Genomic DNA, 23,599 nt, shown 5'->3' with positions numbered 1-23,599 from the left:
GTGCAAATCATTAACAAACCAATGAAAAATCAACAGAAGCATGACTTTAATGTTTGTGTTATGCGTATAGTTCAACGTTCTCATAAGATACTTATACAATTGTATAATATGTTCTGTTTCAATAAAATCTGATATGCTTATGACATCACAAATTTTGACCTTACGGGAAAATAACTGCCATACTCGTGTTCAGTGGGTGCAAATCATTAAGAAACCGACGAAAAACCAACATAAGCACGCCCTTGATCAAAATTTGTATACCAGTGTTATTCTTCTAGGTCTTCAGTGTTTTTTCCTCTAAAGCCACCGAGCCTGATAAACAGCCGGTTTTCTTTCTCCTCAAGTTGCGAATCAGAAGAAGCAGCAACGATATCGCCACTCTGCCACAATTTTAACCCAATCTAATTGGTTACTTGTGCAACCCTTTGAATTTCATTTTCAGTGAAAAATATGATAAGGAATTGGCCCTTGTCGATTTAATAAAAACATCTTAAGAAAGTAGAATTTACCATACTACTATACCATTGGATCACGTTGCATGCTCAGAACAATTCTCATGTGACGTGCAAGGGAGTCATAGAGGTCGTAAATATTACACCAATTTGAATACACTGTATCACACAGTTCCGTGAGTGAGCATTGAGATGAAATTCTGAACCGGATACGTGTCTCCAAAATCGACCATAGATGTTCAAGTCCGGAAATTGGGTAGACCAGTAGAGTTATTCAATTTCATCCTCTAACCACACCGCAACAGCTCCAGCTGTGCGAATGGGCGCATTATCATCGAGATATATGTCGCCATTGCCTCGAAACATCTGGACAATGGCGACGTAGTCGTTGCTATTAGTGCGACCGGTAAGTGTCAGTATAGAGACCCACTGAAAACCACGATATACGGTTCATACATCACAAAACCACCACCATGTTTCACGGTTGAGCGGAGACACTGATGGGCTTCTTTCGTACTCCGGCACACATAAACACGGCCTGTGATTTGAAATAAGGTGAAGATGACTCATTCCACCACATCAGACATTCACAGCCACCAGCGGTCAATGTTGCATGTTTACGGCACCATTTGTGTCGTGTTAAAGCGTAATGGTCCCTTACCAGCGAATTGTCCTTAAAAGTCGACCTCTAGTTAATGCTCCTATTAGGTAGCTCGCGGCAGACTGTGATTATCCATCCAGCTGTGAAAAGAACTACTGGTGTTCCTCCGTTATTTGCACCTGAGTTCAACGACAGTCTTTAGTGACAATTTGCTTTAATACTCCGCGAAACCTGACATTGATGGTTTCCTTTTCCGACCACTATTCCTCGTAGCCGATGTGGTTTCATCGTGAGTTTTGTAGGTCGTCATTACCTTGCACGACACATGGCACTTTCGTTATGGTCGCACCACATAACTGAGCGCCAACAGTTTTACTCTCTTTGGCAATAAGAGACATCGTCCATTTTACACTGTCACTGTGTACTCAATTCACTGCACACTGCAATTTTACTGCTCCTGACTTAGCATGGGGTCTGCCCTAACACACCAACAACAATAACCTAGCACTATGGTCGCCGACTGACCGTTTCCAACCTAGACGTCAGACGTGTTTCTATTAAATTGATAAGTGTCTGTATATAGAGTTACTTTCCACGATCAAATTAATCTTTCGTAAAACAAGGGAGCCTTTAATTGGGATTATATTGTATTATTTTCGATTCTTACCTATACAGTTTCGAGGTCCAGCACTGAACGGGATATATGCGTAAGGATGTCGTCCTTGTACCCTTTCTGGCAGGAAATTATCAGGATTAAATTCTTCTGGGTTGGGAAATATCTCACGATTCCTATGAATATCAAATATATGCAGAGTAACTACAGAACCTGCTGGTATTAAGTAGTTCTCTGAAAAGAGAAAATAAGAAAAGAGTAGATTATTGAAAATCTAATGTCACAGTCGGGTATTCGTTCCTATTCTGAATTGTACCGAATTGCATGCAATATCTTAAGTGTACCAAATGACACATTGTCTCTTCAACAATTCTAAACACTTTTTGCTGGCTGTGAACTTTCACACAACTTTAAACGAGAACTCCTCAAAGAAATATAGTTAGGTTACCTTCCAGTTTTCTTTCAACAATTAAAATACATATTCAAAGTATTGTACTTAGTGATAGCTTATGAAGAGTTTATATGGGTAAAAATTAAACTTTTATCACTTCAAAGTAAGGAAAGAAACTTGCTCAATATTCTACTGTCTCTGTACATTAAGTAAACACATAATGTACTCCATTTATATAAAGGAATGGAAGTGAGTGATTTAGTATCACTAGGGATGCGCATGAGACAAGATTTGTGGCTGTCTCGTCTCGAAAATGTGCTGTAAAAGTGATGTCTCGGCTCGAAAAATGTATATTTCTCTATTGGAAGAGCCGTGTCTCGACTCGAATTCTGTCAGGAAAATCCCGTCTCGACTCGTCTCGTGCGCATCCCTAAGTATCACCCAGGATATAATACTACAGGTAGAAATGTGAAATGTGGACAGAACACTCCATTTGTTATGAACAATGAATAAAGAGAGAGATTTTTGGAAATACGTATGTATCGTAAAGATGGAAACTTGACCGATGACCCACGACTCATTGGACCTACGAATCGCCATGACCACCAAAACCCATCGTCTGACCCATGATCCCCAGCCTCCTCTGCACTGACTAAAGAGTTTACACTTGTAATAAAAGAAAGCTGTGAAATTATCACTAAACGAAGTTTGAATTTCTACGGTCAATCGCTCCAGCACCGCTCTGTTGCAATACCAGTGCACCTGACCTTTACGATATAAAATGGTAAAGTGTTTGTCATGGACATATTACGAAAATTTCAATTTAATTATCATATATAATTATTTCCTTGTTGAATTACAGATACTTTTCAGTGAAAAATAGGATGAAATTTGAAAATCTCAAATGAAGACAAAATAGGCAAAAACGTAAAGAAAAAAAAGTGAAAATCCGACTGTATCTTGAAAGCCAAGTAGTAAGTTCTACTGCTATTATTAGTACAGTTACGAATATCACTATCCAAAAGTGTATGAAGTTCTTTTTTTCACTTAGATATACTCATCACAAATAAATAAATAAATAAATAAATAGAAACAAATGAAAAAGGAAGGAAAATTGAGGTCTTGAAAATAAAACGTAGACAAATTCATCTGTGTTCAGATGCTGTCTACAATATATTGAGTAGAGTAGGTTGGTGGGTCAGAGTCTGTCATGCTGGGTTGGTGAGTCAGAGTGGGTCCCGGAGGGTGGTGCGTCACAGTGAATCATATTCTGCTCACCCATGACCCACTGACTTAGTTCATCTCTGCTAAAGATTTTTTTTTTTTTTTTTTTTTTTTTTTTTTTTTTTTTTTTTTTTTTACCATGAATAGTGTATCTGACAAATTCCTATAAAGAGGTAATATACGACACATAAACTTTTCATTTGGAAGTACTGTTAAGCATTTTCGAAAACTTCACTTCTAAGGGGAAAAAACAAACATTTCTAAAATTCTTTTGTTTCCCTTCCTTTGTTTTGAGAAGGTATCCAATGTGAGAATTTGTTTAAGTTGAAGATGTGAAATTTGGTATTTAAACTCTATACAAGAATAAGTGTTTCAACCTCAAAGAAGGGGGAACGGTGAAATTTCTATTATGTTGAAATTTGTATCTATGTCAAAAATAGTAATTATAAAAACTCATTTTAGTTAATATTACATTTAAAAGTCTCAACTTATATATTTGTCTATCTTAAAAATTTAGTGTATATTGAGAATCAACTTAAACTTTGTCTTCAGACAGCAAAAGAAATGTTCGTATCTGTACAGTACATGTAAAATGTGTTATCGTTTTGGGGCCACGGTGGCTCAGTGGTAGAGCGTTCTCCTCTGGTGCTTGGGGTCCCGGGTTCGATCCCAGCCCCCGCCAAGTGAACTTTGTGGTGGACAAACACAGTGTGCGTGGGTTTTCTCGGGGTTCTCCCGTTTCCTCCCACTTTCTTCATTCCACCATTTCATTCATTACCCATCATCACCGTCTTCTTTAGCCTAACCGGCATAACCGTGGGACGTAAAACTCACAGATTTGTGTTATCGTTTGTTCTAAAACTTTACTTGATGTTTAATAGAGATGCGACATACGTTCTCAGCTTCAGCTTATATATATATATATATATATATATATATATATATATATATATATATATATATATATATATATATATATAGGGTAATGGCACCGAATATGGAATACTTTTTGTTTCTTCTTTATTTCTCAGAAATGCGTACTCCAGAATAAAAATATTATACATCATACTACTTGTGGTACCTTTGCAAAACAAAATGCAAGTATGAAAGTTTGTTCCTCATTAATGATTTTTTACAATATTACAAAAGTGAAAGAAACTCAATTTCCCATATCAGGCACACCCCGCTCCTAATATGGAACACTACCTGTTCTTAAAATGGAATACTAGAACAAAACATGCTCATTTGTCTACAATGCGATATTTGGATAATTCGAGGATGGGCACGATCCCTGCTCAGACCGCCTATCCTGGCACCGGCCTTTGGTGAAGTTTTCCCTGCTTTTCCTCAGTATCATTAGGCGTATGCCGGGATGATACTTTTCCTTAGGCCAGGGTCGAGTCCTTTCCAATTCGTAGACTTAACTTAAAGGCCGATGTGATCTCGGAGTTGGAGACCCGAACACTTCCTTTGTTCCTTTCCTTAAGCTAATAAATGTATTTATTTGTTTCTTTAAGAGTAGTAATTGTTATAATTAGGAGTATTCCATATTAGGATTCTGCTAGTATTCCATATTAGGAAAATCGCCATTTTGAATAGTTCTCTTCCTACACACGCTTGTGTGATTCTCTGTGTACTGAATCTTTAAGCCTTTATGGTACACTATATATGTAATCTAAATATCACAAACTCAACAATAATACATAACTCTTTGCGTACATTCAGCAGTCTGGAAAGATACGTTCGAAAAACTCGAGTTCTTCAGAAAAATATTCTGCAACAAAAGAAAATGGCTTGTTATCGTTCGGCAGCAAACCACTCATGCGCAGACTGAGGGTGTCACTGTGTACAAGTTTACGTACAGTCCACTCAGTGGCAGAACATAGCAGACAAAATAATCTGGTATTTCATATTAGGAACGTATTCCATATATGGTGCACCCACCCTATATATATATATATATATATATATATATATATATATATAGCTAAAAGGGCGGAAAACTAATCTAACAACGCGTGAAGGAATATTTTCAACGAACTTAAAAAGTTCGTTACTGAACTCTCTACGTCTGTGTGTCTGTCCGTCTGTCTGTTATTTGCGATTTTCTCAATTTTGGGCCCTTCATTTGATAGAGCATCAAAAACTATCTAAGAAAGTGACAGAATTTTTAGCCTCACTCTTACCGTTCCTGAGATATTGGCCAAAAAATGGCCGATTTCCGAAGATTTAAAAAGCCATGTCTCGGGAACCGTAAGTCATAGAGAGATCATACTGGTGTTGATCAATACTAGGAGGAATATTTTGGTATCAAATAGTAACTGGCGGCCACTGTTTACTGGTGGCCACTATTGGTATTGATTAACACCAATATCATCTCTCAATGACTTACCGTTCCCGAGATATTGGCCAAAAAATAGTTCCGATTTCGGAAAATTTAAGGTCAAATATCTCGGGAACCGTAAGTCATAGAGAGATGATATTGGTGTTGATCAATACTTAAGAGAATAGTAAATATTTTGGTACCAATATTAACCGGTGGTCACTGGCCAAGTGGCTACTGGTCAACTGCCATCGTTCCCCAGATATTGGCCAAGAAATTTGAAATATCGGAAGATTTAAGGAACCATAAGTCATAGAAAGATTATATTTTGCGATTTTTTTTGCGGGAAAGAGAAGGTGTGGATAAAAATATTTACTTTTACACGTAGTAATAATTACAGTAATCCTTCTCGTTCCATCTCTCCATTCTTTTTATTTTAAGTTCGTTCTGGCTATGATGCTCTTGGAGCATTCTCAATTGGTTTAATTTGAAACTTTTGAATATTCGTGAATGAATAATAAGGAATAATACTCGTGAGTTACAGAATCTTTTGGGAACGCAAGTTTTAAGGTCAATTTTTTGAGAATTTTAGGGTCATTTTACAGAAAGTTTAGTGTCATTTTATAGGTCACTTTTTAGAAAATGTTAGGTTAACAAGATCCGGGCCCTGGTAATTAATAAGAACGACGTTCAGAACTTTTCTCAACAATAATTAGAGAAGGTAAATAATATATACGCAACATGATAATATTAAGAGTTGAGAAAACTCGAAACAGTTACCAATAAATATATATTCACAAACTTTTAAAATAAATAAACAAGCGCGAACTTAACTTCTTTACAAAATTTACTTAATTCAGTTTTTTCGAAGAGTAGTGTAGAAAATGTCTCCAATTCTCGGTTTAAAATAAAATACTGTGACATCTCAAAAGTTTGGGTTGTATCAATCATGTCTGTGGATTTTCTCGGGGTCAGGCACGTAGCCAAAAGGGTGGGTCCGGGGGGTCCGGACCCCCCCCCTTCAAGACCAGAAATTAAAGAAAAATTAATGAAGGATGAAACAAAAAGAAACGAGAAATAGGAAGAATCAGCGTTAAAAATAAAAAGCGAAACATAAAAATAATTTTTCATCATCGCTTCTTTGTAGATCAAACATGTTATTTCAGAAACGGTTTTCAACTGCTTCTTTAACTTGTCATTTGGAACAGACAGTAGTTGACGGAATAATAGAAACAAAAAGTTATGTGAAAAGCAAGTTCTGTTAACATTTGATTCAACAGAGAAAGGAACGCAGATATTATATAATATTTTACATTATTGGATACGTACTTTTTTTAAAAAATAGTTGAGGTCATAATGAAAGGAAAATTGTTATATATGAATGAACAGAAGAAGAAATATAGATATTGTAAAATCTTTTAAATATTCTTTTATTCGAGATTTCTTCATAGTTTGCTACTAAAATACTTACTAACATGTCCTCATTTTCTAGTCCTAACAAACCAATATGTGTTGCTAGTAAAATAGTTTAGATTGATCGAGCCCCTGGTGTGATAACCACAATATTTCATGTTAACCCCCCCCCCCCCGAAATCCAACTAAACGAACCAAAGTATGTTACCAATAAAATAGTTGAGAATAATCGAACTCTGGTGTGACAACCACAGTATTTCATGTCTCGGACCCCCCCTATTGCGAAATCCTGGCTACGTGCCTGTCGGGGTTCTCCTCTTTCCCCCCACAGTCTGATTCCACTAATTATTTAGATTAATTAATCATCCGACTCCTTTAGCCTACAGTACACAAACGTGGAACGTGAAAATTAAAGGTTTCATTTTATTTTTATTTTTTAAGTCTTAAAAGATTAAAGACCAGAAAATGTTTACGCAAACCAGGATGTATGACCATCTAGTTGTGAACAGGAAAACTAAGAGGAGACATCCTTATATTTAATTCCTACCTAGCTGTAAGTCATCATTTAGCTTCCGTGAGATCAGAGGAACACTTGGGTAGATTCGAAGAGTTTCTTTAATGCATCTTTCCAAGTATTTCATATTTTGCAAATCTTGCATTGTCGCCGGACGATCAGAGTCACCAAATATGCTGTCTAACTCTTCTATTACTTTCGCCTGAAAACAACCAAACATACGATTAATAACTAACGATATCCAATATAAAATTGACTGCATTACTATCAACTTCTAGAAATATTAACAGAAAATACGTTATACTACGCTAAAAAAAATACACACACACTATTTAAAGAGTCATATTGTTTTCGGACTTCTATTGCCTGTATGCTATAGTTCCTAACTTTGTTTAGCTGGTGTCACCCTCCGTAAACCGTGCATATTTCAAGTCTCCGCTTATTCCCGCTCGTAAGTACTCCGTGCTTTCTGTCTGAACCCTTCTGGGGTATTAGATTACCATTGAATTTTCAAATCTTCAATAATAATAATAATAATAATAATAATAATAATAATAATAATAATAATAATAATAATAATAATAATAATAATAATAATAATAATAATAATAATAATAATAATAATAATAATAATAACAGTACGAAAATAAGCAAATATAAAGACCTGACAGCTGAAATCAAAAAAGTTATGGAAATGTCAGAAAGTCACAGAAAGATCAATCATTATCTGAACTACAGCAATTGTCCTTCAAAGTACTGTGACCCAACTTAAACAGATGAACGCAAACCATCTCTTAACAAGTCTACAAAAATCAGTAATACTAGACACCTGTCATATGGTCAGGAAGTTCTTTGGAGAAGAAAAACTCTTCAAATAATCTTCACTTGCCAGAGACGGCCGTCAGATTTTTAAAGGAGCAGTTCGACTTAGAAATGCATTTTTTACAATGTATTTCCATTTGTAGAGTTGAAAATTCTAAAAGGAATGGTGTTTGTTTGATCGCGATACGTTCAGTCGTTAGCAAGTAACAGAGGAAGAAAGATTTTATGATGACGTCATAGGTGGGCAAGGAGCGAGAGCAGGCTTACATACTACACAGTGCCAAGCATTTCGTTTGTGAGAGGTGCAGTGGCACGTTCTAAGTGCAATTTCCTTTCCCAGAACTGATTCCAAAGACTTACAAATACCATCTGCATGTAAAAAATAATATCTGATGGTGGGCTTTACAAACGTTTTTATAATATTATAAAACGTATCCTATAAAGCATGAGTTCAACGTTTCCTCCCCCAAAAAAAATCGAAACCAATATGTAAATAGATGGCGGACGAGATTGCTGCAACACCTAAGTACCTTTTCTTTAATCATTCTTCTGATTCCCAAATATAAGTATGTTCATTTTCACGTTTTGTTGCAATTTTTAACGCTGACTCTATAATTTTGTGCTTCAAGGTACGTACAGGAGCGTAACATATGAGATAAAAATGAAATAACATCTGTAAAGTTTGCCAGAATACGAAAAACACTTCACCGGTTAAATTTCTTTTATTCTCATAGCTGTCCGCGGAACAACTCTCATCACCCATTTCATCATCATTGTCACATGATACAGAGAAATTCAACGATGGATCAATGTCTTGAGGAATATTCATCGTCACTGATTTCTTCTACAAGCCGGTATATTTCACTCCCTAATTCACATTGTATAGTTTATTTCTAAAGCAGTATCTTCATAATCATGAGTGACAGTCTCTATTACCCTCTAATGCCTCGTCTTGACTACAACCATCAGTTGCGTCTTGTACGATATTTGTATGTTGCTAACTGGACATAGATCGGTGCTTGTTCAATGGCTCCGATTTTAAACCTTTCAATAATATACTTGGAATAGCATTCTTTCTCAGTTTGCGTGTAAATAATTCTCGTGACATTAGCCAGAAGTGGATCTAGAGGGTAAAAACTCAGGGGGGAGTCAGAACCCAGACTATATGTATATCATGTTTACTAAAAACTTTCAAAAATATGTAAATAATAGCTTAAATCAATTTTGTCACTCAAAAACTGGGGGGCCTAGGCCCCCGGCTCCAGCCTAGATCCGCCACTGGCATTAACTTTTCTTTTAGTAAACTTGACTTCTCGAAGGCAGGCTCTTCAAGATGTCTGGAACATGAGTGATTTTATTTGCTACATTTTTTTCCCATTGATTTTCTTGAGCCATAATTTATATCGATCTGGTGATTTCTCACGACTTAGAAATGTAAGAAAACATACTTTATGTCCTCAGCTTCAATTGCACAAGAATTACAACCGAAAACACAGCAGATGTTAGGCATTTCTACTTCACTTCACAGACACAGCACGCGCTGTACTAACACGTGTTTTCTACTTCACACTAGTGTTTCTTTCAGAAAAAACCGGGGGGGGGGACACATACTATTCGAAGAGGCACATTATTTTTACACAATACTATTATATTTATTACATTATAGACGTATTATTTTGGTCTCCTCCGGGGGAATCTCTCAGAGCTCCGGGAGACAATGCCACCCTAAACACATGTCTGGAAGAAACACTGTTTCGCACAACAAACGTAATTACTGCTCTCTCTCTCTACTCTTTTTTATACTAATGCTATAGGAAAAACAACTAACAAACACTTCCCTCAAGAATTCAACACAGAGCAAGACTGCTAACAAATCCAAAACACAATCTATTAAATCCAATGCACTATTAAAGGTTTATCAGCTGCGTACAAGGGAGTGGTTGCTGACTCACATTGAGTTTCTCGCGTATCCCACCCATGACGTCACCATTTACGATTCATCAAAAACAAATGCCTGTAGAAGCTAAACGAGACGGCCTATCAAGATATAAAAAATACGGATCTCTTATTTTTTGTTTCTCTTTCAATTGCACCAAACTTGTTTTTAACTCGAACTGCTCCTTTAAGATGAAGCAGTTTTAGACTGGGATACAGCAATAATAATAATAATAATAATAATAATAATAATAATAATAATAATAATAATAATAATAATAATAATAATAATAATAATCTCGCGAATTTATTTTCATTTCCAGCAGCACTTTTGCTCATTCTTGTAGTGCATTATTATTATTATTATTATTATTATTATTATTATTATTATTATTATTATTATTATTATTATTATTATTATTATTATGGAACAACTATTCTTGCGCAATAATTACTTTGTGTTTTTATACTTAACACCTCCTTGCTATAACATTCGTAATATTTGTGATTGTGAATATAGTTTACAGTAGAGCGTCGATTATCCGAAGTAATTGGGGGACATGGGTGTTCAGAAAACTGGTTTGTTCGGATAATCGAACTGTACATGTTTATTTGCCATGCGCGAAGCGGCACGCCTCAACTCTAAGCTGGCGCAGCTGTTGCTGTGAACAGCTTTGATACTGCCGCTACTTCTACAGCCAGTGCCAAACCGACAGAAGTGTGCTGATTGTTGAAACACAGCGACTGGCGGCTTAGCCGGTCAGCAGCGCCTTATGAAGGCCCCATTAGAAGCAATGTTCCGCCAGCGGTGGCTCAGTGCGGCGACTACTGTGGGAAACTTGGTTTGGGAGTGAGGGGGATGATGGACGGTAGGGTGGGAGAGTAACAGGTGCGAGCGAGTACACAGTTCGGTTAAGCGGTCGTTCGGTTGACCGACGTTCGGATAATCGACGCTCTATTGTATTTCTGTGTGAGCCCCTTAATCGCTCCTCACGTTGAGAACAACTGCTGTATAGCAATGTACGAGGAACGATGTATGTAAGACGAAAACTATTGTATTATTTTTCATACATTAAAGTTAGACAACATCAAGAACATTGTGAAGAAAACATTCCAATGCCCATAAGTCTGTTATTAAGGTTAGACTGAATTATAATGTATTTATTTCGAAACTAAAACCTATCCACACCTATCAAAAAAGTTCTCGAATAGTTGACATTCCACATCATACTTTAACCCAAGTAACGAAAATATTCTCTGTTACAACTGTGAGAGCTTGGATTTCTTTACATTCCGACATAACTGAGTGCAAAAGATTCTTGGGCTTCAAACTAAAAATAAACGACCATGTTTTATATCAATACCATCTTAACTTGAGTACTTACGCCTTGGACTACTAAAAATAGATACAAGTATTAAAGTACAAGTAGAAATACAGGTATTAAGTTTGTACAGGGTGATTCTTTTAAAACTCACGGATTTCATTTGGGTTTAGAATTTCTAACTGAAGTCCGATTTTGATGTGGTTTGTGGCAAATGATCAAGGAAGATGAGAGATTTATGGGACTATGTTTACTTGTTTAAATTCATCCGGGATAATATCGATTACGCCTCAAGAAAAACAGCAAATTTTCGCCAGTGTATCTTACAATTAGAATGAGGTTTTTGGATTTTTGAAGCGAAACTGCAGAAAGCGAATTAAGTGTTAGTGAGAATACAAATTAGATGTTAGTGGTAACACCAATAAATCACATGTTAAATAGCTATAGCCGGTTTCTTGCCACAAACGACGGAGAGATTTCTTGGGTGACCGAAGGAGTCGATAGCTGACATCTTTCACAACAACCACCTGCGCGGTACGATGCTTCCCTGTCTCATTCAGAAGCGATCCTGTTTTTTCCAATCTATTCACTAGCGACCACATTATGTTCCTGTCTGGAGGAGAATGTGAGGCAAATTTGTTTCTGAATGCCCTTTGCATAACAACAACAGATTCCGTTCTCCAAAGTTTTAACGATATACTCATGTTGTTCCAAAGAGTACACTATTCTCACTGTGCGCTGATCATACTCACACAGTAGCACAGAACTGTACAGCACAATTTCCAATAAAGCCGGTCCAGTTTTCTGTTTCTTATTGAACTTGGCGAGATTGCCATCTAACGAAGAAAACTCAAATTTACACACCGCACCGCACTTCATTAGAATTGTAAGGTACACTGACGAATATTTGCTGTTTTCCTTGAGGCGTAATCGATATTACCCCGAATCACTGACGAATATTTGCTGTTTTCCTTGAGGCGTAATCGATATTACCCCGAATGAATTTAAACTTGTAAACATAGTCCCATAAATCTCCCATCCTTCCTTGATCATTTGCCACAAACCACATGAAAATCGGACTTTAGTTAGAAATTCTGGACCCAAATGAAATCCGCGTGTTTATAAAGAAAAACACCCTGCACTTATTCATACAAGTGTTTCATTTTCTCTTCATTTGGCTATATAGACATGGTTTCACCAAGGATTTTGAAATATGGGAAAGAAAATGCGGATTAGCAGAGACAATGATTGTTTAAAAGGAAGCAAAAAGGTGACCATACTCGACATAGCAAGGATGTAAAAGAAGGAAGAAAAGATGCACAGAATGGGCAAAGAAGCAATGTTGTTGAGATGTTTAACAAATGGTGAAGAACAAAATTATACAATATGAAATCATGTTAAAGTTAAGGAGAAAAGTAACGCAATTTACGAATACCATAAAGAGATAGGGCAATGAACAGCAAGAGGGAATAGAGAAAAAATATAAGACGAAAATAGGCCACGAGACAGTATGGGAGAATAAAGAAGAAATACAAGAAAATAAAACACGAGACAATATGAGGGAATAGAGAAGAAAATAAGACACTGAAGGTATAATGAAAAAATTAATAAAACAAATTGAAGGATTAACTATGAACTGAAGAGGAATGTTGATTGTATGAGAAGATGAAAAAGGAGAATGGAAACAAAATGTAGAACTAAGAAGTAGAAGGACAGTTAAGTACAAGTCTTTTAGGATGTGCTAATAAACAGAAGAACAAAGAGAGAGAAAAGAAAAAAGTAATTGAATCTCTGAAAAATATAGAATATTGAACATTTCGAAGTTATAAAGTCTGAAGAAGTCTGAAGAAGGTGTGTCGATATCTTACATAGAATATTACCTAAAGTAGAAAAGTGTGAATTCTTTGCTTCTCGTACTGTGTAACTTATATAGGGTCTATGAGCATGTTCACACTACATAGTATGATAAATTAAAATTGAAATTGGAATACTAGATCTTATGTTCTATAAGACAATGTATGCGACGAGGTAAAAACATCGGCGTGGAACTTGTCACCACAGCTGTTTCAGTGAAGTCATTAAATAAGAGAATTAGTTATTGAACCTCATTTGTGACGTATGATCAAAAAATACGGTGAATAATTTTATTAAAAACAAAGTAATAATCTTACATAGAATTTGTTTTAATCTCCTTCAAAGTACTGTCCTTGGCTAGCAGTGCACTTATCTCAAAGTTGAATCCATGACTGGAAGCATTTCTGCAACGTTCTTTTGGAAGGGCGCTCAACTGTTCTGTTGTGTCCCTTTCAATGTCAGGAATGATATCAAATCCTTTCTTTTAACCAAGGTTTTGATTTTCGGGTTGAACCGGAAGTTGCATAGTGCTATACCTGAAGAGCACAGCAAAGGAGGACAGACAGGTTTCTTTCGGCCAAAACAAACTCGCGGATCAAAAGCAAAGTGTGGCACAGCGTGTTTCCATGGTGAGGAAGGAAGCTATTTGTCCAATTAATCGGAGTTTAAAACGCTTTTCACGGATTCATACGAGATGTTTAGTTCTCCGGAAAGCTCTCGAATAGTCATTCGCCTGTTTGAACAAATAATTTGTGTCACTTTTTGCACGTTTTCGTCTGCTTTTGAAGTCGAAGAACGTCTCGATCGTTGCTCGTTTTCAACCAACTCTTTGCTGCTTTTGAAGCGCTTATACAACTTGTAAACAGTCTTCATTGCCACCGTTTCATCGCCATCAACTGATTTTGACATTTCGTGAGCTTCTTAGGTACTTTTTTGCAGCTTAGAACAAAACTTAATGTTGGCGGGCGACAGATACTCTTAACACGTCCTCACTCTTCTGCCTCTGGAAGCCAAATAACATGTTACAACCCTTTCAAACTTGGGGTCGCGGTGGCTTAGTGGTAGAGCGTTCACCCCTGGTGCGTGGGGTTCCTGGTTCGATCCCCGCTTAAATCAAGTTAACTTTGTGAGGGAAAAACACCGTGTGCGTGGGTTTTCTCGGGGTTCTCCCGTTTCCTTCAACCTGGTCCATTCCATCATTTCTCTCATTTCTCATAATCACCGTCTCCTTTAGCCTAGCCGGCATACTGTGATACGTAAAACTTAAGATTTAATTTCATTTAATTTCAACTCTTTCTAACTCGACAATGATTGTATCAAAGATTTTGGTTACCGGGTTTACTATATTCACCTCACTTTTCGATCCACCTTGTAAGCTGTTTAAGACTCAACAAATAGCTTACCTGTATGTGGGGATATGTTGCCAACGTGAAAAGCGCCCAAGATATTCCAACAGAAGTAGTGTCATGACCCTGAAATACAATTACATACATATTTAATTAATTTAATATTTTTTTCTTATATATGTCTAGAATTAGTCTTAGAATTAAAACAAGAAAAGTGGATACGATAACTTTGGAGTAAAGAGTACATTGTTCGATACCGGTCCGTGTGAGTTTATGATTAACAACATTATATGTTTTCCTATTTAATTCTCACTATTTACGTTACACAAATTTCTCCATCATAATTAATTGCATCTACTATTCATCTTCTTTATTTTACTTTACAGGAAACAATCGTTATGATATCAAAATAATTAACCTTGCGTCTGTATCTCTATTATTTCAACCAGGGCCGTGCCGTGGGGGGCGAGCGGGGCGACGGCCCCGGGCGCCGAAGTAAGGGGGCGAAAAAATCGGGAGAAGAAAGGAAGAAAGATAGGAAAAATTGCTTGCAATATATGTATGGGGGCGCCGTCGTATACTCTCGCCCCGGGCGCTGATTTTCCACGGCACGGCCCTGATTTCAACATTTGAGATTACATATAATCTACTATAGTGTCTTACAGTCATAGTGTACTGGATTGAAGAAAATGAAAGGAACACTACTAAATGTTTTTCAAATTAAGTTCTGGGAATCCCGAGTTCGATTCCCGGTAGAGCTAATATAGCTCGGATTCCATGTTAAGCTGTATGGCTATTTCTCACGTAGCCTCTCTTGCTGAAAGAGACACTAAACTCGAATCACATGACACACAAATACACACACACTCAAACCAAATTTAAGTAGGTGATCATTAATGCATATGCAAATTAGTCTTATTCCGCGGGCCAGATGCAGTCCCTTGAAAGTTTCTATCTGGTTCGTGACACGATTTCTAATCTGACGAATGAAATAAATAAGATTATTAAAACCAGATGTGCCATCTTTTCGGAGCCTAAAAATGGTTCATAAAATGCTTCATACTAAAATTATTGTTGCAAGTTGCAAAACATCTAAACTGGCAGAATATCAACATCCATGCTTCATTTCCGGGATTCTTTGTGTCCCTTGCTACACTATTTTTCATGCATCATATGTAGATGTAGGGTCTAACGTTTAGTATTTGAATTTCACATCCAAACGATATACTGGCTTTTATAAACACTTCTACCTTTTATGATTATCATAGGGGGAAGAAGCCTATCTTTACCCACCTTCTATATGTCACATATATCATGAAATAATGAAATAAATTTACCCAATAATTAAAAAAGCAAGAACTCAAACACTCTGGCTATGCAACTGCTCTAACATGTAAATATTACTTCAAGAATGTAAATCTTACTTCAAACATGTAGACCTTACTTCAAACATGTAGACCTTACTTCAAACATGTAGACCTTATTTCAAAGATGTAAACGTTACATCAAACATGTAAAAATTAATTTGAAAACTGGAGATCTTACTTTAAACAGGCAAACATTATTTCAAACGTGTAAACCTTATTTCAGACATATGAAATCTGAAACATGAAACATGAAATCTTATTTCGAACATGTAAACCTTACTTCGAACATGTAAAACTTTTTTCGAACATGTAAAACTTATTTCGAACATATAAACCTTACTTCGAACATGTAAAACTTATTTCGAACATGTAAAACTTATTTCGAACATATAAACCTTACTTCGAACATGTAAAACTTATTTCGAACATGTAAACCTTACTTCAAACATGTAAACCTTACTTCAAACATGAAAGTATCCACTTCTTCCCGCAGTTCTTCATCTGTCAGCTTTCCTTCAGCAATTGAAGCTTCTAACAGAAGATCAAGGAACGCCCTCTTTTTCCTAATTCCTGCAATGGATGAAAGTGTTTCAATGTTTTATAAGTTTCCGTACCTCTTATAGCTATTATAGATTGGCACAACTTCACGTAACATGAGAAAAGAGGTACCCGTGGTATTCAGAATCGAAATCTGGACCGGATCTTACTTCTATAAAATAGATATATTGGTAGATAAATAGATAGAGTTTAGTAGAGTGAATTTTGAGTTTAGCGTTCCTTTCAGTAGCGAGCCTATATAACACGTGGACATACTGATTAACGGGGAATCCGAACCACATGAGCTCCCACCGAGAATCGAACCTGGGTCTCCCACGCCAAAGGCACGTAGACTAATCGCTTAGCCACGAAAAAGCTAAGATAGATAGGTAGAGAGGGAGCAAAATTTCGCTAAGAAAAGCTGAGATACCTATTAGACTTCAAAGTCAATTGAATTTCTATTTTACTCAATGTAAACTTGACAAATTGTGATAGTTCCCTCCTAAGTAAATTTATTTCTAGTTTATAACTTCGCCGCAGGATCTTCTGTCTTGCTTCACTTCTTACATCATTATACATATTTTATGACACCATTGTATTGGGCATTGAAAATGATAATTAACTGCAGAACAATGACAATGTTAAAAGGTGTTTTGTATATAAAGAGCATGTCATGTCGCTGATGAGGAAGAAGTTATGTTGTTTTACATGTAAATCAAATCATAATAGTTTTCTTAATTTTGATAAGTGATGCTAATATGTATTTTGAGTAGATATTATTTATTATTTTGGAAGATTTTTTAGTATTTTTTATACAAGTGATATATCAATTTCTGCAATTTTTAATAAAATATTCGGGAAAGCATGATTCGGCTTTGTTCTCAGTAGAGACTGGATGTTTAGGCAAAAAAAAAAAAAAAAAAAAAAGATAAACAGGCAAATAAGCTTGAAACTTAAACCAGTTGAGAATGCTCCAAGAGTATTGCCAAAATGAACTTAAAAGAATGGAGAGATGGAGCGGGAAGGATAACTGTAATTCTTCTTCCTAGATGTAAAAGTAAATCTTTTTAGCCGCACCTTCTTTTCTTTCTCGCAAAAATTAACAAAATATCATCTCTCTATGACTTACAGTTCTCGAGATATGGCTGCTTAAATATCTACAAATTTGAACTTTTTTGACGAATATCTGGTAAATGTGGCCAGTTGACAAGTAGACAGTTAATCAGTAGCCACCGGTTACTATTTGGTACCAAAATATTCAACATCCTCTTAGGTATTGATCAACACCAATATGATCTCTGTGTGACTTACGGTTCCCGAGATTTGACTTCTTAAATCTCCCGAGATCGGAACTATCTTTTGGCCAATATCACGGGAACGGTAAGTCATAGAGAGATGGTATTGGTGTTAATCAATCCCTAATGGAATGTTAAACATTTTCGTACCAATATTAATTGATGACCACTGGCCAACTGGACGTTGGCCAAACCAGTGGCCAGTTGGACAGTGGTCACCGGTTATATTTGGTACCAAAATATTTACTATTTCTTCAGATATTGATCAACACCAATATTATCTCTCTACAACTTAAGGTTTCCGAGCTATGGCTCCTTAAATATCTAAAAAGAAATATTCATTTTTTGGCCAATATCATGAAAATGGCAAGTCATAGAGAGACGATATTGGTGTTAATCAATGCCTAAGAGAGTGGTAAACATTTTGGTACAGATATTAATTGGTGGCCACTGGCTAAATGGTTAGTTGGACAGTGGCCACCGGTTATATTTGGTACCAAAATATTTTATTATCCCTTTAGATATTGATCAACAGCAATATGATCTCTCTATGACTTACGGTTCCCGACGTATATCTTCTTAAATCTATGGAAATCGGCCAATTTTTGGCCAATATCTCGGGAACGGTAAGAGTGAAGCGAAAGTTTAATCTCTTTTCTCTGATAGTTTTTGATGCTCTATCGAATGCAGGGTTCAAAATTGAAAGAAATCGCAAATAACAGACCAACGGACAGACAGACACACATAAAGAATTCAATAACGAACTTTTTAAGTTCGTTGAAAATAGGCACTAAAATGTAACTCGAAATAATGAAGATAAATACTCAATAAAATTAAAAAATTAGATTCAAGTCATGAATAATGTTCAAAGAATATAGAAACATATCTATTTATTAATAACTTCTACTGTATATATAATAACGAAGCTTGATATGCATATATATATAGGGTGAGTCAAAAGTCCTTGGACACCTGCATAAGTTTGAAAATCGACGGGAAAAGTAAAAAGTGATGATGGGAACAGAGGTTTGATGAGGGGTCGCAACTTTTGGAGTGTATGTCATTCATGGCCGCTATCTTGAAATCCGCCATTTTAGATTCAAGTCAATTTTTTTAAATGGGAAGGGGATGTATGAAACATCAAATAACACTAGCTTGAGCTCAGGAATTTAGTAATGTAATTTGTTTTTTTTTTTTTCTATCTTGTACAGTTCAGAAGTTATTAATGTTCAAAGGTGGGAAATTACCTTGATACTGACCCAGTTCTCTCTTTGTTCCAGGTGATCTAAAATGCGTCCGACACGTGAACAGAAGATCGAAATCATCCTTATATCAGGGGAACGCAGCTACCGAACAATAACAGCTGACTATAACAGACGGCACCCAGACAGAGAACCGGTATCGCACAGCACGATGGCTCACGTGATCACCAAATTTCGGGATACAGGCTCTGTTCAAGATAGGGCACGTAGTGGGCGACCAAAGACTGCCACCAATGAGAAAACTGCAACGGCGGTTTGTGCGTCGTTTGTGAAAAATCCTAAACGAAGTACCCGTCGTGCGTCTCTAGCATGTGCAATAAACCAATCCTCCGTTGTCCGGATATTGCACACCAACCAGTGGCATCCTTACAACCTGCACATGCAACATAAACTGAACGAGGATGACCCTGATCGCCGGTTGTAGTTCTGCATGTGGGCTACTGAACAACACGAATTGGATCCTGCGTTTGCCAAGGGCATACTGTTCAGCGACGAGGCGTATTTCACTTTGTACGGAGAGGTTAATCGACATAATTGTCGATACTGGTGTGACGCAAATCCGAACTGGGTTGACCTGAGTCGAGAACATAGTCCAGCGAAAGTGATGGTGTGATGTGGCATATGGGACACCCGCATGATTGGGCCATTTTTCATTTACAACACTTTAACTGCACCACAGTATCTGATGCTGCTGCAGAACCTTGTATTCCCTGCCACACTGAACGCTGACGGCATTTTCCCATCTTATTTTCAGCACGATGGAGCCCCTCCACACTATGGACTTGGTGTCCGTGAATGATTGGATGAACAACTGCCAGGGAAGTGGATTGGTTGCCGTGGTCCCGTGGAGGGGCCGCCCAGATCCCCTGACTTAACGCCCCTTGATTTTTATCTATTGGGATATCTTAAGCAGATAGTATATGCTGAGACAATCCGTGATTTGAGACACCTGGAGGAACGCGTCCAACAAGCCTGTAATCAAATTTCAGGAGACATTCTCCTCCGTGTACAGTCAGAGTGGTTGCGGCGACTACAGTTGTGCATTGCACGGGATGAACAACACGTAGAACATGTGTTGTAGCATTCAGTATCAAGATAATTTCCCACCTTTGAACAGTGATAACTTCTAAACTGTACAAGATAGAAAAAAACAAATTACACCACTAAATTCCTGAGCTCAAGCTAGTGTTATTTTATATCATATATTCCCCTTCCCATTTAAAAAAATGACTTGAATCGAAAATAGCGGATTTCAAGATGGCGGGTCATGAATGACATACACTCCAAAAGTTGCGGCCCCTCATCAAACCTCTTGTCCCACCATCACTTTCTACTTGCTCGTCGATTTTCAAACTTATGCAGGACTTTTGACTCACAATATATATATATATATATATATATATATATATATATATATATATATATATATATATATATATATATATATATATATATATATATATATATATATATATATATATATATATATATATATATATATATAATATGGTCTATTTGCGTGTGTGTGTGTGTTATTTATATTGTATAAATTATATATTTTGCCAACGAAGGCCTATTTTGAAGAAAATGCATAGAATAGACATTAGGCTCTAAAGCAATTATTCAGAAATAGGCAAAATAAGCAAAATTTTATTTTGCCTATCGAATTAAATCGAAACTACAGTATGATCTTCATATAAACTTTCAAACGTTATTTTTTATCATAACTTTAATATTAAAGAATAGACATTTTGGATAACATCCGGCCTCTAGTTCTCAGGCTTAATATTAGTAATAGCAATAATAAGAAGGTAGGATAATTTGGTGAATAACTGCATGGTGGAGTCATTGACCAAAGTGAATCAATGTCACTTACCTAGATCCTCCAGTTCTTTGTTCCCAGTATTTCCATGTTCTTGATTTCTTTTAATTAGCTCTTTCCTCTCTCTAATTACCTGAAAGGACAATTTGAAAACAGCTTTTACGAAAACTGCTTCAAAATGTGCTTATAAGCTAAAGTAAGTTGTTTCTTCCTTCAGAAAAGAAGGGACAATTTTACATTGTAAGATTCTTCAATGTAAATATTATAGTAGTAATGATGGTTCGCAGATACATTCGGTATTTCAACACTTTCGATACTTGATGGGTGTTCATCTGGAATTTAAGAAGCTCGATTTGAACGTATTAGGGTAATTTTGGGTAATATGGGCAGTCAAAGAAACGTTAAAATTTCTCATAGAAATTAAAATATAATTTGACAATTTCTATTTCAGCGCACTAGTTTAGCAATACAGCGAGGTAATGAGGTTAGCATTTTAAGTTGCTTCCCTTTTTTCTAAAATGGAAGGTTTTTTTTTTATTTGAAACTAGCAGCGTTCACCCCGCTTCGCTGCGGTCACCCCGGAACGCAATAAACGTTGTTACTTAGATAATTTTTACTTTTTCGCTTTCAAGTGATATGATAAAAACCATAGAAGATTGCAGTAAATGTTAACATTATATCGCCTGTCATTTATGTTAACCCGCCCCGCTTCGCTGCGGTCACCCCGGAACGCAATAAACTTTGTTACTTAGATAATTTTTACTTTTTCGCTTTCAAGTGATATGATAAAAACCATAGTAGATTGCAGTAAATGTTAACATTATATCGCCTGTCATTTATGTTAACCCGCCGAGTGACACGGTCATGCGGGTTGCATATAAATACGTTTATTTTTATACCTATGATGAACTAACAAAGGATTTGTACGTTATGGACACTTGAATGGTCAATTATCTCAAGACACTGGTAATTAAAAATTAAAGTGATATGATAAAAACCATCTAGGGTCCAAATCCTAATAACCCCCCAAAAATGAAAGAAATTGGTTCAGCCGTATTAGCGTGATGAGCTAACAAAGGATTTGTGCGTTCTCTTTTATATTTGAAATGAACCAGAATTTATGAACACTTTGGATTGAAAACTTTGTAAACTATTTAAGTTTTGTTAACTCCGTTATATTTCTCATGCTACTTCTAAAGATGTGGAAGATGGATTTATTCGCTCTTCTCAATTATGAAGTTCTACATAATTTTGTTTTTAATTTTTATTTATTCGAGTATTGACTCAAAATCAGATCTGAATCGAATATGTAACAGGTTTTCAACTTCTTTATTATTGAAAATGTCAACAATATCAACATTTACGTATAATGGTTCTTTATTGATACTTATTTTCGAGCTTATACAGTGTAACTGGCTAAAACACTATTGAAGATCACATTAAAAAAAAATAAATAGAAGGGATTTTAAAATCGGAACAATTTCTATCGAAAGGAAAGAACAAAGAGTTTTATTCAACAATGAAAATTAAATAAGGTCGAAAATACATTTTTATGTCAATTATTCAGTATTATTAACCATTCGATTTAACAATTTTTTATAATCGTTATATTATAATCGTATAATAGTTATGTTATCTTTCTTAATCATTGTTATATATAATAAAAATGATTCAGAAAAAAATTGACAACAAATATTACACCAATGTAGACTGATATCTTGTTTTTACTCTCATAGAGTTTTCTTTCAAAAATATTTGAATTGTTTTGAGAAAATTAAAAATACTAACCTTACTACAAATTCCCATATTTAACAAAATGTATGTGCAATATGAGCAGGCATTATGGATGAAATGAGCAGGTGCCTCTCATTGGTACTTAAGTTATCCATGAGAAACTAACAGCAAAATATAGTAACAGATGAAGTATTATTAAATACTAAACAAATTTAAGCCGTACAATAACACTATAAAGTACATGAAAGCATTAAAAAGAAAATACACGATGTGTATTTTAATATTCGTAGCTACTTGAAAACTACGATGTTAGACGCCAAAACCAAATGTGATAAATTTAAATATATATATATGATATAATAAAAGTATAATATAGTTTTTGTTTATATGTTTCAGTTTATTTCCAACGTAAGCGACATTTGCTATTGCATTAGCCGAGGATGTCTTTGTCATATTTGCCGATTTTCACCAAGCTTGCGATAAAATGTGGCAAAACCCAAGTTTACTTAAAGGTCGACCATTGTGATCACGGATTTAAATAGTTGTCACAAATTTGTAATGTGTAATCTTTCAGTGGTATTAAGAGAGATTTGTCTTTTGGTTGTAGTCAATTATTATTTGAAGTCAGACAGAAGTGTACTTTGAAGTAAAAAATATTTTTACGCTTACAATATTTTTCAAAATATTTTCTTTCAAGATGAAAAAGGTATGAATAATATGAAAATGTTTCATTGTTTATCTGATAATTGTACAGTGTATGTTTATTATAACT

At 35.8% G+C, this 23,599-nt stretch overlaps 1 protein-coding gene across 1 annotated transcript in view; it reads right to left on the bottom strand.

Moving 5' to 3' along the window:
• The window catches only part of LOC145672910 (cytochrome P450 4C1-like), an 84,880-nt gene that overhangs the window by 3,882 nt on the left and 57,399 nt on the right, over positions 1 to 23,599 (bottom strand). The window contains exons 8-12 of the mRNA XM_081742111.1: positions 21,148 to 21,226; positions 16,638 to 16,747; positions 14,868 to 14,936; positions 7,565 to 7,733; positions 1,721 to 1,900 (exon numbers count right to left, since the gene is read on the bottom strand). Of these exons, the coding sequence (XP_081598237.1) occupies positions 1,721 to 1,900; positions 7,565 to 7,733; positions 14,868 to 14,936; positions 16,638 to 16,747; positions 21,148 to 21,226 (607 nt within the window). The remainder of the gene's footprint in view (positions 1 to 1,720; positions 1,901 to 7,564; positions 7,734 to 14,867; positions 14,937 to 16,637; positions 16,748 to 21,147; positions 21,227 to 23,599) is intronic.

This window comes from Thermobia domestica, chromosome 16 (assembly GCF_964235325.1).
Source record: "Thermobia domestica chromosome 16, izTheDome1.hap1.1, whole genome shotgun sequence".
In the NCBI taxonomy this organism is placed as follows: Eukaryota; Metazoa; Arthropoda; class Insecta; order Zygentoma; family Lepismatidae; genus Thermobia; species Thermobia domestica.
This window is presented reverse-complemented; position numbering and strand designations above follow the sequence as displayed.